Source organism: Podarcis liolepis, assembly GCF_965112155.1.
Source record: "Podarcis liolepis genome assembly, contig: HAP1_SCAFFOLD_94, whole genome shotgun sequence".
Classification (NCBI taxonomy): Eukaryota; Metazoa; Chordata; class Lepidosauria; order Squamata; family Lacertidae; genus Podarcis; species Podarcis liolepis.
Window position 1 is genome coordinate 39,853 of NW_028148836.1, and position 16,294 is coordinate 56,146.

A 16,294-nucleotide genomic window follows, 5' to 3' on the forward strand; every position below is an offset into this window, starting at 1 on the left:
TAGACAGTGAGGAATAGTTTAGGGTCAAAAACTAAATACTGTATTTTTCCGTGTATAAGACTATGCTTTTTGTTAAAAAAAAAATCTGCAAAAATTGGGCGTCGTCTTACATACGGATAACGAATGCAGAGGGGGGACGTGCAGTTAATTGGCAGCGGTGAGCGGGCAGGTGATTGGTGGCTGCGGCAAGGCCTGCTGGCGATTGGCTGTGGTGAGCGGGCAGACGATTGGCGGCTACAGCATGGTGCGCGATTGGCAGTGGCTGTGGCAAGTAATCAGCAGTGGTGGGTGAGTGATTGGTGGAAGTGACCTCCCCCACCCCCCAAAAAAGCTAAACAACTTAATTTCTTAATTTTGGGTTAAAAAAAATAGGGGTTGTTTTATACAGTGGTACCTTGGGTTACGCTGGATTATGGAGAAAGCTAGAGAGTTCCAGAAAGACATCTACTTTTGCTTCATTGACTATGCAAAAGCCTTTGACTGTGTCGACCACAGCAAACTATGGCAAGTTCTTAAAGAAATGGGAGTGCTTGATCACCTCATCTGTCTCCTGAGAAATCTCTATGTGGGACAAGAAGCTACAGTTAGAACTGGATATGGAACAACTGATTGGTTCAAAATTGGGAAAGGAGTACGGCAAGGCTGTATATTGTCTTCCTGCTTATTTAACTTATATGCAGAATTCATCATGCGAAAGGCTGGGCTGGATGAATCCCAAGACGGAATTAAGATTGCGGGAAGAAATGTCAACAACCTCAGATATGCAGATGACACAACCTTGATGGCAGAAAGTGAGGAGGAATTAAAGAACCTTTTAATGAGGGTGAAAGAGGAGAGCGCAAAATATGGTCTGAAGCTCAACATCAAAAAAACAAAGATCATGGCCACTGGGCCCATCACCTCCTGGCAAATAGAAGGGGAAGAAATGGAGGCAGTGAGAGAGTTTACTTTCTTGGGCTCCATGATCACTGCAGATAGTGACAGCAGTCACAAAATTAAAAGACGCCTGCTCCTTGGGAGAAAGGCAATGGCAAACCTAGACAGCATCTTAAAAAGCAGAGACATCACCTTGCCAACAAAGGTCCGTATAGTTAAAGCCATGGTTTTCCCAGTAGTGATGTATGGAAGTGAGAGCTGGACCATAAAGAAGGCTGATCGCCGAAGAATTGATGCTTTTGAATTCTGGTGCTGGAGGAGACTCTTGAGAGTCCCATGGACTGCAAGAAGATCAAACGCATCCATTCTTAAGGAAATTAGCCCTGAGTGCTCCCTGGAAGGACAGATCATGAAGCTGAGGCTCCAATACTTTGGCCACCTCATGAGAAGAGAAGACTCCCTGGAAAAGACCCTGATGTTGGGAAAGATTGAGGGCACAAGGAGAAGGGGACGACAGAGGACAAGATGGTTAGATAGTGTTCTCGAAGCTACAAACATGAGTCTGACCAAACTGCGGGAGACAGTGGAAGACAGAAGTGCCTGGCATGCTCTGGTCCATGGGGTCACGAAGAGTCGGACACGACTAAACAACAACAACCTTGGGTTAAGAACTTAATTTGTTCTGGAGGTCTGTTCTTAGCCTGAAGCACCACTTTAGCTAATGGAGCCTCCTGCTGCTGCCGCTGTGCCGCCGCTGCACGATTTCTGTACTCACCCTGAAGCAAAGTTCTTAATCCAAGGTAATATTTCTGGGTTAGCAGAGTCTGTAAACTGAAGCATATGTAACCCAAGTTACCACTGTACAGTGGTGCCTCGCAAGACGAAATTAATTCGTTCCGCAAGTCTCTTCGTCTTGCGAGTTTTTCGTCTTGCGATGCACGGTTTCCCATAGGAATGCATTGAAAATCAATTAATGCGTTCCTAGGGAAACCGCCTTCAGACCAGGTCCGGGGACACTCTGTCCCCGGACCTCTTATGAAGGCTGGGGGGGGGAGGGCTTTTCTTCCCACCCCCAGCATTTTAAAAAACCCCGGGACAGCGGAGGACTTCTCCGCTGTCCGGGCAATCTTAAAATGCTGGCGGGCGGCATTTTAAAATCGCCCCGGGACAGCGGAGGACTTCTCCGCTGTCCGGGGCGATTTAAAAGCCCCTGGGAAGGCAGGCAGGGGGGACAAAGACTTTCGCCCCCCGCTCGCCTTTAGAAGGTGTTCCCGCCCCCCCCCCGCCCGGCTTCGGAGCAGCGTTCCGAAGCCCGGCGGCGGCGGGAGGAGGCGTTCCCGCCCCACCGCCCGGCTTCGGAGGAGGTCCGAGGACAGTGGGGAAGACACGCTGCGCTTCCCCGCTGTCCCGGATATTTCCCTATGGGCTGTCGTCTTGCGAAGCAAGCCCATAGGGAAATTCGTCTTGCGAAGCGCCTCCAAAACGGAAAACCCTTTCGTCTAGCGGGTTTTCCGTCTTGCGAGGCGTTCGTCTTGCGAGGTACCACTGTACATGGGGGTGTCTTATACATAGAAAAATATGGTAAGCCTAACTATTTGCGTGGCTTTCTTTTGGGAAAAATATGTCATGCCCCAGTATATTGAAATTTCAAAAGCTAGTCACAGTTTCATTCAAGCAGCATCTGGAGGGCCACAGGTGAACTACCCTGATCCGTTTGGTACCCTCTGTTGTGCATTACAGGACCTCCCACCCCCAGGATCACAATGCCTATGGCAGGGGAAGGCGGCTAAGACTGCCATTAAGTTTTTATAAAACAGAAGGGATGGTTCTGTCTGACCAACCTCTCATTTGAATTACTTGCAGAATCATGCACCCAGAGTGTTCACTATGCATGAGGGATTATTAAGCAACCTGCAGTTCGCTATCAGCTCACTGCAGATAGCTTTCGTCAAAGGTCCTGCCCCCATAACTGATGTAGGTGTTATTTTAATGCAAGTACCCTCCTAAGAAGGGATCATTATAGATTTAACAACCAGCACCCACCCACCCTGGGAAAAAAAGAATTGTACAAGTTTCATATAAGAAAGAAGAGGACATGGATATTACAGGCTTTTAATAAAAATAAGCTTAATAAACTAAAGACCCATAGATGACAAGCAAAGGTTCATTAATACATAATCCTCAGGTATAAAATAGAGAAAAAGCAAATACTGGATGCAGACCAGATTGCAAGAGAAACACTTTTTTCAAGGAACTGATTGCTGAGCTACCTCCATCTAAAGACAGAAGATGCTTGAAGAACACGGCAGTCTCCTGAAATGAGCAGCTACTGATTGCAGGGGAACAGAGGTGGAAAGGCAAACCATACTATTTACTCCATATATGTTTCACTGATGATAATAGTTCTTAAAAAACCCCAAACCATTTCAGGCTCTGGATACTTGAAAGCATTACAAGTAACAGCTCATCCATCTGAAGGTGTTAACCACTAACGAAGCAGGAGAATGCATATGCAAAGCAGCCTTTACCAATGTGGGGCCCTCCAGAGGATCTGGGACTACAACTCCCATCAGCCCCAGCCAGCATAGCCATAGAGTGATGGGGTTGATGGGAGTTGTGGTGCGAAGCATCAGGAGGGCACCAGAGTGGCATAGTGACCCAACCACTTTCCATTTCAATAGGTCTCAATTCTAGCACATTGAAAACGGAGGGTACCTAATACCACTCAGTCTTGTACCAAAAATTATATGCCACTTATCAAACACAACATAATAGGGCTGGTGGGCGGGAGGGGGTGGGTTTACTGTGGGCATGATCCAGCCAAACATTAAGTACGTTCCCCACTAATATAATTGGAAGAGATTAGTCATTCACTTAACTCTCCTACTGCTATCAGTGGGCTGTAAAGTGCTTAATTTCGGGCTGGATAGGGGTCTTTTTTACTTTCCAATCCAACTCCATCAGGTGGTTGTATTTTAAGTACAACCCCCCTCCCCACACACAAATGAAATTCTCAACTCTTCAACCCCAAAATGTCCTTTTCGGACAAATTTAAATACCTGGTCCAATCTCGACTATTGAAAGAAGTTACATAAATATGGAAATCTATAAAGCTATATTAACAATTTTAACCCTGTGGCTCAAACTGGACTACCCTACAAAAAGAGAAGTGGGGGGGGGGAGGGCTAATAATGTCTCACTCTACCCTAGAAAAGTTATAAGTTAGGATATTACCACTGGCATGTTCCCTACCACACAGGACTGCTAAAGCCCCAGGAGCGAGAGTGTTTTGCAGTTATCATCCCTTTTGCACCAAAACCTGTCATTAGGTGTAGGTAGGTAGATTCAAGAGTTGCTTCAGAGCAGTTTCCCCCCCAACTTTTCATAACGCTCGGCTTAAACCAGCCTCTTCCAGACCATTCCTCCATCTTCTAACACACTGCCTTTTGTCGAGGTGCCCTGCCAGCCGCAGACCCATTTTCCAATCCCTCCTGCAAGTGATTGCTGCTAGTTAACATTTGATTGCACAGGCCTTAAAACTCTACAGCAGCTTCCCTGGACCTGGTAGCCTCCTCCATGCTGGAGGTTGGTAGTCCAAAAGCAGCTGGAGGGCAACCAGACTGGGGCGGGGGAGAGAGTCTTCTCTACAGTAAGCTAGATGCAAAATAATACACATTGCAACTTGATTCAATACGTTAATTAAAACGGAAAAACAGTTTCATCAGTCAATCACACACACACACACACACACACACACATCAGTCAAGGCCACCTAGGTGTGCTGGCCAGCAGCCATGGTAAAGAAACACATGTGTAAGAGTCAAAGGCCCAGCTAGTGACTCGATAACCAGTTAACAAGATACCAAAAACTCCTTGCACAGAGGCTGAGGAGTACAGCTAAAAAAAGAGCAGATTCCAGTATGGGTACACGTATAGATCTAATAGCATACACTAGTGCTACATATCAAAATCCTGTACAAGTTAAAAATATTTTTCTTAAAAGCCACATAATCACAGTCACCCTTTTGGCATTTGGGGGAGGGGAGGCAGAGCTTCGTTGGAGCCAGGGCCCAGCCCCAGGAACCAAGGTGAAATGCCAGGAGCGTGTGACATCACTGTAAACAGGAGGGTGCCTCTGAGCATGCACAGAGTTTTATTTGATGGAGCCTCTCTCTTTTTGAAAATTAAGCATGGCAAATGGAAGTTACAGGCCACATTAAGCAAGGCCCAAGTGCTTTATGATTCCCTCTTAATTAGTGTCAATAAAGAAGCATATTTAAGACAAATGGGGACAGAGAGTAAAGACTAGAAGTTCTCCACAGCAGCCTCCCATGTGGTCACAGCCCTGCTCCCAGCACATGGTATCTCCCTTCATTGCAGTGGAGGAGGTGGACCTGTGGACACTGCAAGACAGGGAAAAGGGGGTGGGGAGCAACTAAAAACAAAAGTTTATAATGTGGGCAGTACTGAACAATAACCTTGCGTTTCATCTGACCATCTGGACCAAACTACCACTTAAGTTGGGCAAAGCTCTTCTACAAAGTAACATATACCCAGCTTTAGGGCTTGTTGGCTGCTTTAGTATAAAAATAAACATCTGTGCCACTCAAAACCAAATCAGAATTGTGTGACATAATTAAGACGCTAGTGATGTGCAGCTCCAGCCAGAATAAGGAGATTGCAAGGCTGGTGGCTTTTTACACAGAATCATAGAACTGGAAGGGACCCAAGGGTCATCTAGTCCAACCCCCCGCAATGCAGGAATCACAGCTACAGAATCCCTGACAGATGCCCATCCAACCTGTTTAAAAACCTCAGAGGAAGGCAATGTCCTTGCCAACACCCTCTTGCTCTTGGCATGACAAGTCTGGGATCCGAGCAGCTCTGCAACAGCATCTAAGGTGACATTATTAACTTTTAACCTGCGGAAGAGGATTTGCAAAACATGCATAGAGCAGTGTCGTTGTCTGTAGGACAGAATAAGGAAGCCCTGGCAGGCACGGAGGGCAGGGAAATGGGACTTGCTATGGTGCTGCCTGCCAGTCTCTCCAAAATAACCACAGCTGAAACACAGGATGTCATCCTCCTTGCAGCCATTTCTGGTTCCTTCCTTGGTCCCATTGTGCACAAGCCCTTTTCACCTGCAGTGAGGCACAATGAGAGGAGGGAGGAAAGGAGGGGGAGAAGGTCCACAAGGGGAGTGTGGGGAGGGAAGCTATAGCTGAGTCCCCCATTTTGCAGCTCCTCTTCCTAACTGCTATCTGGCAAGGCACGAGGGGCCTGTGGAACAAGGTACTAAGGATGCAATTCGGAGGAAGTTAAGTGCACTTGAGTACATTTGCCTGAATTCCACCTTATATCTAGAAACAAAACAAAACAAACCTCACTTTATTAAAAAGCTAAACGGTCTAACTCGGGAGGCGTGCATATCTATTACGAAAACAACAGTTTATAGTGCAGACGTTTATAGTGTAGCATGTAATTGTGTAAAACGCTTTGGGTGAAGGGACCCACTTCAGTGGCAGAGTATCTGCTGCCATGCAGAAGGCCCCAGATGCAACCTGGTACCCCCCCCCCCCAGGTAGGGCTGGGAGGCATCCCTGCAAGAAACCCTGGCAAGCGGCTGCCAACCAGTGCAGACAGTACTGAGCTAATGGTCTAACTTGGTATAAGGCAGTTTCCTATGTTGAGAAACTCAATGGGGGGGGGGAATGCTGTAATTTTGAATTCTACTATTTGGATACAAGGCATATTAACCACATCTTTCAGAAACCATTCCACCCCCCATTGGTTTCAGTTGCATGTCTTGCATTTCTGATGACACTTGATAAATAAGAAAGGGGGTCTCCCTCCATAAGATGCTGAAACTTGGAGGGACATGTGAAGAGGAGCATCTCCAATATGGGAAACAGCACAAATCTCCCTCACGCACAATCATTTGCTGGGCATTAGGGACTGGAAGCCTTCCTTGGTAGTGAGTGTGTTCATGTGGCACGTTTCACATGAGGAAAGAGGCACAGGTCGGCTTATCAAACGTGCTTGGGGTATATGCAATTTGTCTACAGAGAGGAGAGACCTAAGAAGGAAACTGAGTGTGTGTGGATCCTCAAAAACCTGGTGAGATGAATGTGTGTATGCTAGAAGGTGAATTTCTGAATTTTGAGGTTTCCTCTACCTTGCTAATCGTTTGTGAATTAAAATGGGAGTCTGTATACAAAAGGGACAACAAACATTCCCCCAATGGCAGAGTATGTACAAACGACAAATCCACAAAGACCACACCATCCAGTTATAAATGGGGGAGGGTCCCAAGCTCCATGGTCGAGCGTCTCTGTAGTTCAATCCCCATCATCTTCAGAAAGGGCTGGGAGATAACTTTGCTTGAAACCCTGGAGAGTTAAGCAGTGTAGACGACACAGAGCAAGATGGACCAATGACCTGATTCTGCATTAAGGCAGCTTCCTATGTCCCTAGCTTAGCAGGTACCAGATCCTAAAGGTATTTAAGCACACCAATATATGGGACACAGACTACGAAGAACAGTGGTACCTCTGGTTATGAACTTAATTCGTTCCAGAGGTCCATTCTTAACCCGAAACCGTTCTTAACATGAGGTGCACTTTCGTTAATGGGGCCTCCTGCTGCTGCCGTGCCGCCGGTGTGCGACTTTTGCCGGCATGCAACTTCTGCTTGCATCCCGGGGCAAAGTTCGCAACTAGGGGCATCTACTTCTGGGTTAGCAGAGCTTGTTACCCAAAGCACTCGTAAGGTGGACGGTACGTAACCCAAGGTTCCACTGTAGTCCCATTGAACTTAATGGGACTACTTTGTTTTCTGTGTGTCACACATATCTGTGTCTACTGGGCAAATAACAGTAGATGAAAAGAAAGGAATTTCCCTGATCCAGGAAGTTGCCCATCCATTCTGTAATGCCTTGTTGAGCAAAAACACCTTGAACAAGCGCAACACCAGTAATCAGGGTGCACCTGGCAATTATATTTCAGTAACAAACACAGCTGGGCTAAAAATAATGCTCCTCACGGTCCCGATTTCTGTTACTGCCAAGACTGGTCTGTCCATTTTGACAAAGGGCTGCTTATCTGGTTCTTGCGTATTCCCATTAACAGCAGTGGAGCTTTGTGATAGTTTGGCTCCTCCTAGATTTGACAAATACCCAACCAAATTCAATATGTGAAACAGAAACGGCATCTTCAAACCAGCATTTACAGATATTTGCAAATCCACTATGCTGCAAAGGCAGAAAATCTATTTAGCATATTTTAAGCAGCTCCTTGAGTCATCTTACAGTGGCCACAAGGTGTCTCAAATAGGGTTCTCAGGAACTACTAAGGAAGGTAGCCTTTAGTCATTAAAAATATGTTCACTACCTTCATCGGAGCAACAGCTCAATGATAGCGGCTTTAAGTGCTGCGATGGGCCTCTTGCAAATCATCCTAGAACTGGGAGATTTAACTGCCTGTACATTCCCCTGTACCTGCAACAGGTCTTGGCTGGGCACTGGTAATCTCACATTTCTTGATCAGTTCACACTGATTACCACACACTGCTCTTGCCCTCGTCCAAAATGCTGACCAGGACATAGAGCACTGAACAGACACACACCTGCCATTCTACAGAGCAGGAAGAATGTGTGATCTATTTACAGCTCCTTAACCACTCTAAGAAGCAAAAACTGTCAGTCAAGCAGTCTTGGTCGGATGCACATTTCTTACCAATTGCAGATGCTACCTGTCCTTAGCAAAGGAGCATATCAATTTATACAGGACCAGGGATACCAATGGGCAATGCCATAGCCTTGGCTGAATCTGCCCTGGGCCATTTATTATTAGCACTTCTTTTCCCTTATCAGATGAGCCTTTGACTGCCAGCCCATTAAAACAAGACTGCTGAGCTCCCTTTCCCCAAGACTCCCCTAATGAACTTTCAGAGCCTTTAAAACAAGTTAGTTAAGGCAGCACATTGTGAGGACAACCCACAAGTTAAATAGGTTAATGGGGAAATCAGAGGAAAATCAACAAGATCTCCCTGTGACAGAGAAGGAACACTGAAATATACACTGAAGTGGAATGTAGTGATGTTGTGCATAATACCACCTCTGAGATCATTGCAACTACAGTATAAATCAGGCCTTCCACACTGCAAGAAGTGAAATATCTGTAAGCTTGGGGCAATGCTGCTTCATTGAATTGCTACTCTCTCCTTACCCTTTCCTCACCATTCCTTCAAATGGTCTAACAGGGATGGGCCTGGCAGGCGGAAATGCAGGCACAGAAGCAAAAGCTTTTTTTTAAAAAAGGAATGTAAAAGCAGTCCCTCTGCCACCCATTTCCCAAGCTGGATGTCCTCTAGTGAAGCGGCCAGGCTGGCGGTGGGATGGCAGAGGATAGAGACAGACAGAAGAGGCCCTTCTCCTTGCTCTCCCCCGTTCTGAGAACTGCTGACAAGGGCATCTGTGGACATCCGACGTGAGCTGCAGAACCTCTGCAAGGGAAGTCGCAAGTCTTGCTCCACTTCACTGGAACTCACACTTGGCAGCGTGTGTCAAAACATCTTCTACCATAGTCCAAAATTTCTCTACGACTGAAGTGCCAACTGTCTGGGCCAGGTCCACGAGGCACTGCAACGGCAAAACCTCTGTTCGTTCAAGCAGCGCCAGAGCAAAATCTTTCACTGAGAGGAAGGAGCCATCACTACGTGGCATCGGGCCTCAAGAGGCTGTCGGCCACAACGTCACTAGCGAACCCTAAATGCTCGTTTTCAACGCGATCCGTAAGTTTTCTTTTTAAAAAACAAAGAGAGGTAAATTCTCAGGTGAGGGACTGACTTAGGTTGTCCTTTGCCAGGAGTTACAACAGATTCCGCTTGCAAGTCTAGGCTTCTGCTTCCAGGCTCCTTTAAGACACGCTGGAACAGCGGATGCTTGGGGAGCCCATCTGGGTCAGGACCTTGTCTAGCCACTGTAAGGGGCCGTTCAGATGAAGCTCGATCCAGCAGGGAGTGCTTGTGACCGTCTGCCGCCTAGAAAAGAGGAGAAGGAAGAATGAGAATCAGGGCTATGTGCTCCCCACACTAAAAATCGCAAGAGAAGCTATCTAAGTTTTCCACCAGGAATTCTGCAACCAGTACAGATTGTGTCAGTTCCAGAGCTGCATATTTTAAAGTGTGCACCCCCTTGTTCGGCTTCTACTATTCAACAGGGGGGAGGGGAGGCAGCCCTGCACAGCCCCCAGAACTTGCGTGGCCTTTCAACAGCTGGGCAGCCCCCCCTTTTCTGCAATCTAAGGGAGGGAGACAGAAACAGGAGGTAAATTTGAGACATGGAGGGCAGGAGGGCAGGCAATATTTCACTGGGTGGGTCTCCAACTGTGCAGACTTGACAAAGAGCTACATGAAGGTTTTAGCTGCCCCTCTGCCCACACACATGTAAGCCCCTGTCCATAGCCTTGAAGACTAGAAGCTTATGCTTAAAAACAAAATAAAAAGGGAAGGGGTTTCTCAGGATGCCAGTTTGTGTGCCAGAGTCCAAAGACTGAACCCTGTAGAGCTGTAAACCCTCCCAGGAAGCTTTGCAGGTGTTAAGAAGCACCTCCCCTGTCTCTGCAAGCACAACCCAAAACCTATTTTGGCTACCCTGTAATTGTCAAAGAGAATCACCACACCCATTCCCAAGCCACTGACTTAGAGAGGGGGTGGGGACAGAATGGGAAGCTCATTCTGTGCAGCTACATGGCTCCCTAAAGCACATCTTTTGTACAAATCAAAAGCCTGAAGAGCAAAAACAGCAAAGGCGGATGATTTGGGAAGCGGGGGTAGCTTTGCGCTGGGACAGAGACCCAACTAGACGCACCAACCCTGGCGATGCCAAAGTTAACTCACTGGAGGACAGCGGCCATATCGCACCAAGAGCAAAAGGCACTCTGGACTGGAGCACCATCCCCGAATGAGAGCCAGTCCCTCCCCACCCAATGCAACCCACTCATCTGGATCTCATTAAGAGCCCTGGCCCTCGGCCAAGACGAAACACAGTCGGCAAGAAGGGAGGGAGGGAGCGAGCTGGTTTCAAAACAAAATAGACTCCAGACATCTGGAGAAGTTGAAGGGGGTAACCCGAGAGGCCTCGGCTCTGGGCTTCATCTCCAGTCACTTGCAAGGAGGAGGAGGAGGAGGCCTGCAAAGGCGCAGCTGCAAGGAGACCTTGATGGGGAGCCCTCTCTTGAAGAAGACCAAGGAACAGGGACCCAGAATGCCCTTTAAGAATCTTCCTGGCTTTCATCCTGTCTGCACAGCACCTTCAACCAAGCAAGAATTAGGCTGTGTTCAATCCCCACGTCTTTTCCCCCAGAGTCACTAGCAAGGGGGTGTACAAGCAGTAGCCATTAGCCACGATGGCCATGCTCTGCCTCCGTGGTCAGAGGCAGTAGTGCTTCTGAGTCTTCGCTGCTGGAAACTGCAGGAGGGGAGAGGGCTCTTGCGCTCAGATCCTGCTTGTGAGTTTCCCACGGGCACCTGGTTGGCCACTTTGAGAACAGGATGCTGGGCTGGATGGGCCACTGGTCTGATCCAGCAAGGCTCTTAGGTTCTTAACTGAAAACACTCTCACCTCTCACATGGTGCACAAAAGTTGCTTACTTAGAAATAATTCATAAAATTGTAGAGTTGGAAGGGACCCTGAGCATCATGTAGTCCAATCCCCTGCAATGCAGGAATATGCAGTTGTCCCCTATGCATAGCTGTCAACTTTTCCCTTTTCTTGCGAGGAATCCTATTCGGAATAAGGGAATTTCCCTTAAAAAAAGGGAAACGTTGACAGCTATGCCCCTATGGGGATCAAACCTGCAACCTTGGGGTTATCAGCACCACACTCTTATTAACTTCTCCAATCTCAGAATAGATTCCTTCCATCTCCTAGTCCCCTAGACTCCAACTCTAAACGTGCAGAGCAGGGGTGATCGATGCAATGCCCTCCGGAAGTCACTGGACTCCAGTTTCCATCAGCCTCAGCAAGCATGGCCAGTGGTCAGGGAGGATGGGAGCTGTAGTCTAACACCACCTGGAGGGCCACAAGTTAGCTACCTACCCTCCCCCCCCCATACAATGGATTAAAAAGAAGAGAGAGAAGACAGTCCCCATGCGAGATGGATTGAGCAGGTAAAACAGAAGGGGCCCTGATACTACATCACCACCAGGGCCCCAACCTGGAAAATTCAGCCATCTTTGCCTTATCCACAATGGAGAAGCTTGCAGGATTTCCTGCACTGATGTCCCCTCCCTCCCACAGCTCCCCTTTCTCAAGGGCATGTAAGCAGAGTCAGCCCCCACAAAAAAGTGAGATTTGGACAATTCCCCCCTCTTTTCTAGCCACCCCAGCACCACATACAGAGTTGCCTTGTTTTGACAGCATAACAGGACTTCGGGGCCTGCCTGTCTTAATGGATCTTGCGTTATCTTGCTGCTGGTTTTGCTTGCTAGTCTGTTTTGCTTTTTAGAGTCAGCCCCCCCCCCTTTTAGATTTTACTTTTGTTTTGTACAGTTGCCAGTCTCCTGCAGGCTGCCTTGTGTACTTTTGCAGAAAGGCAGGGTATGGATTCATTAACAACAACAACAACAACAACAACAACAACAACAACAACAACAACGAGGACCTGACCTGTATTCGGCCCCCCAGCCCTTGACAAAGCTCATTCGGATCGTGCACATTCTCGTCAGCTGGTAGACGGCTTCAAAGCCCTGGTTCACAGACTGGGCCAGAAGGGCAGCAAATTCCTGGTTGTTAAAAATCTTCAAGTTACAACCTGTTGAAGACAAGACCAGAGCAAATGTCAACATGCAATTGCTGAAATGTGGAGACACATGGACAGATTTGATTTTTTATTTATTTATTGTTTTGCTGAATGAGATGTGACAACACACTCCTCCACAAGCCAGAACTTTGTAAGAAAGGCAGCAAGGGCAGTGAACACAATGGCAGGCACCATCCTGCAGACACCTGCCTCAAACCCCTTGCAAGGTCAGGAAGATGAGCCCCCTGATCGAAAGAGGAGGGAGGGGATAACCCTGAAAATGCCAGCCATAACCTTGTAATATTTACTAATAATGCAACGTGCTTATCCTCTTCCCCGCTTCCACCCCCCCCCAAAAAAAAACCCCAACCCTGCCATTTTAACAGGAGAGGAAGAGTGTTTGAAGATTCAGGGCAGATAAAAGAAAGGACTTCTATGCTCCACAGTCAAGAGGCAGCAATGCTTCTGAATACCACCTGCTGGAAACCCCAGGAAGGAAGGAGAGACCTCTCATGCTCAGGTCCTCTTGTGGGTTTCCTTCTGGGCATTTGGTTGGCTACTGCGAGAACAGGATGCTGGACCAGATGGGCCATTGGCCTGATCCAGCCGGCTCTTTTTTTGCATTCTAAGCCTGAAGTCTGCCCAGCCCAGCAGTAAATGATGCTGCAGACTAAGACCCAAGTCCCTCCCCATGGAGGTTAACCTTCACCTACACCCATTGCTAAGTGGAGACTGGGGGTGCCTGGGAGAAGATGCTCTCAGCATCATGGCGGAAGCACCTGCGCTCAGTTCCGGTAGCAAGCTGCACAGTCAGTTCTTAATGCACACTAACAAACACAAAACACCGTTCACTCCCTTCGTCACCCACTCAACGTTCAGAGGAGCTCCTTCCTCCGAAGTCCAAGTTTTTGATGCACGGGCCCAGCTGCGAGCTAAAACTCCCTCTCTTTAAAAAAAGTTTCACAGCTGCTTTGGAGCGCAGGGAGGCAGGAAAATAAAAAACTTTTCCTGTCGGCTGTCAAACACATGACAGCGTAGCCGCGCTTTGCTCAGCGCCCCAACCAGATGAACTCCCAAGTCTTGGCAGGCGCAGAGTTGCTGATCTAGGCACAAGCTCAGGCCAACACCTACAGATACACACACAAGCACAGCCTTCTGATAGTGAGGTCAGAAGGCAAATGAAGGGGAAACTGCAATCCCTAGAATATATCCTGTCACGTTCTTTCTATAAACCCGACGGTACAGGAGCTTCCCCAAGCTGGTGCCCTCCCAATGTTTGGGACTGCAGCTCCCAGTGATCAAAACACCTGGAAGGCACAAACTTGAGGAAAGCTGTTCCGAAGGACTTTGCCATGAAAGCCCAGTTAAGGAGCAAAATAAGTTCGGTTTGAGGACCTGTGTTCAAGTGGAAGATTTGCAGAATTAATATATTTGCATTGCCGCAAAAAAGGGAGACTTCTTCCCCAGAAGCGGAGTGGGTGACATGGTGGGCTCTTGTGCTGGAGAAGACTTCCCCATCAATGTTGTTTGGACAGCTGCCATTGACCCATCCACGGGGGCCCCGGAGAACTTGGCTGTGCTTGAAAACTGGTGAAACTTGGTCAATGAAAATTGTTCTGGAGAGGTGGATAGCACTTCCAAGAAATGAGAGTTCTTGGGGCATTGGGTGCTGCACCCCAAATGCTGTAGTTTGGGTAGCATGGACACAGCCCTGCTCAGAAAGCTGGCAAGGGTTACAGGTAAGGGCTGGCACTTGTCTCCCATCCACCAAAAACAGACCACATCTATTCCTCCCTTGCAGAGTTTTGAAAGTCATGGCAGCTGGTGGATGGGGCCTTCATAGGGACAAAAGACATAGTGGCAGGCACACAGCAACAAAGGAGGAAAGCCATTCGTGAGTTACCTGGTGGGATCTTGCACACAGTGGCCGGATGCCACCCATAGCGCTGGTTGCAGTTAGGAGACTGGACAAAAATGGCACTGTCGCTAAGGCACTCAGCGAACACCTCCCCTCCGATGTAATATAGCCTCACTCCTCTCCCTAGGAAAATACAGGGCAGTAAAGTCAGGGCAAAAGCAGTCAAAAGGCAAGGAAGGACACATTTGGAAGCAATGGCTCTCTCTCAGATGGCTTGGAAGCTATCCTGGGGGCACCTGCCCCGCCACTGCAGACAGACAAAATGCTGGGCTGGATGAGACACTTAGTATGTTACCCAGCACGGAAATCAGGTGTTTAAATTTTATCCCTGCCTTCCCCACCCCCCCAATAAGTCACATGGTTGCTCATAATTAATTTTCACGGCCAGCCTCCAAGGTAGCCCAGGGTGGGTGGCCCAGCCAAATAATAATAATAATAATAATAATAATAATAATAATAATAATAATAATAATAATAATTTTTTATTCATACCCCGCCCTTCCCAGTTTAAAAAACAGGCTCAGGGCGGCTAACAGCAAATATAAAACATTGATTAAAATGTGACTTAAAAACAGCATAAAATACAACATAAAATGCAGCTTCAATATCAATAAAATTCAAAAATTCAGGGGTCATTTTTTCGGGAGGGGGAACCTAGTCACCAGGGCTAACTGGCCAAGTTGGTCCTATTAGGGCCAGAAGGAGACCAGGGAAGAATTTAAATGTGGGGTCCCAGAAAGGGTTTCTTCATAGAAGAGGAAAGGGAAAAGGGAATAGAGGATCAGGCTAATTCAAACTGAAGGCCAGGCAGAACAGCTCTGTCTTACAGGCCCTGCGGAAGGAGATCAAGTCCTGCAGGGCCCTAGTCTTGTGTGACAGAGCATTCCACCAGGTCAGAGCCATCACTGAAAAAGCCTTGGCCCTGGTGGAGGATAGTCTGGCTTCCTGTGGTCCTAACTCTCCACCAAATTCCACCACCAAACTCTCCTCGGATGCAACAAGGAAAGAGACGCTACCGATGTGTCGCCTGGTGAGCTCCACCGCTGCGTTGCGGTTGACGTTCGACAGCAACCCGAGGCAGAAGCGCTCAGAGTTTGAAGGGTCGGTGAAGCCGTCCACAGTCATGGAGGGCTGTGACGCATGGAAAGTTTCCCCGACACGCTGGTTGAGCTCGTAGTAGGAGATGGAACACCAGAAGGCAGGTTCACAGTAAGTGACTGGCTGGAGATCTGCAAGAAATGAGAGGAGTGAAAATTTGAGAGGAGCAAATATTAATGCTTCGTTGGTTTTAAAAACTACACAACACAAAGTAATCAACAGAAAGAAAAAAGTAAAAAGTAAACAAACATTCATTCCATAATTAGTGCTTGTTGTAGGCAACAATTTGTAGTTGGTTTCCACATGACCTCCGATCCCCTCATTGTGGTTCCCAAGCTCCATTCTTTAACTACACACTAAGCTTTGTCTCTTCTAGGTTATTTCAATTACATTGATTTTATCGAATTATCTTATTACACGCAGAAAGTCAATCCAAGCCTGCCAGCGGATTTTTGTTTTTGCAATGTTCTTTTAAATAAACTCTGTACACGTCCCACTCTCTATTAAATTTTTGATCAGTAACTTCTCGAAACTTTGCTGATAATCTGGCCAGTTCTACATACTCTCACATTTTGTTTTGACAATTTAGTTTGGGTGGGGT

General features: G+C 47.5%; 1 protein-coding gene and 1 long non-coding RNA gene across 2 annotated transcripts in view; one reads left to right on the forward strand and one right to left on the reverse strand.

Moving 5' to 3' along the window:
• Positions 1-202: 202 nt before the first annotated feature.
• LOC310699025 lies at positions 203-3,300 on the forward strand. Its single transcript, XR_014521895.1, has 2 exons — positions 203-374; positions 2,416-3,300. It is a non-coding gene; the product is annotated as an uncharacterized lncRNA (long non-coding RNA).
• SMAD3 (SMAD family member 3) overlaps positions 2,973-16,294 on the reverse strand; it is a 63,390-nt gene continuing 50,068 nt past the window's right edge. Inside the window, exons 6-9 of the mRNA XM_083520609.1 lie at positions 15,612-15,824; positions 14,581-14,718; positions 12,545-12,689; positions 2,973-9,915 (exon numbers count right to left, since the gene is read on the reverse strand). Of these exons, the coding sequence (XP_083376735.1) occupies positions 9,792-9,915; positions 12,545-12,689; positions 14,581-14,718; positions 15,612-15,824 (620 nt within the window). The 3' untranslated portion in view covers positions 2,973-9,791. The remainder of the gene's footprint in view (positions 9,916-12,544; positions 12,690-14,580; positions 14,719-15,611; positions 15,825-16,294) is intronic.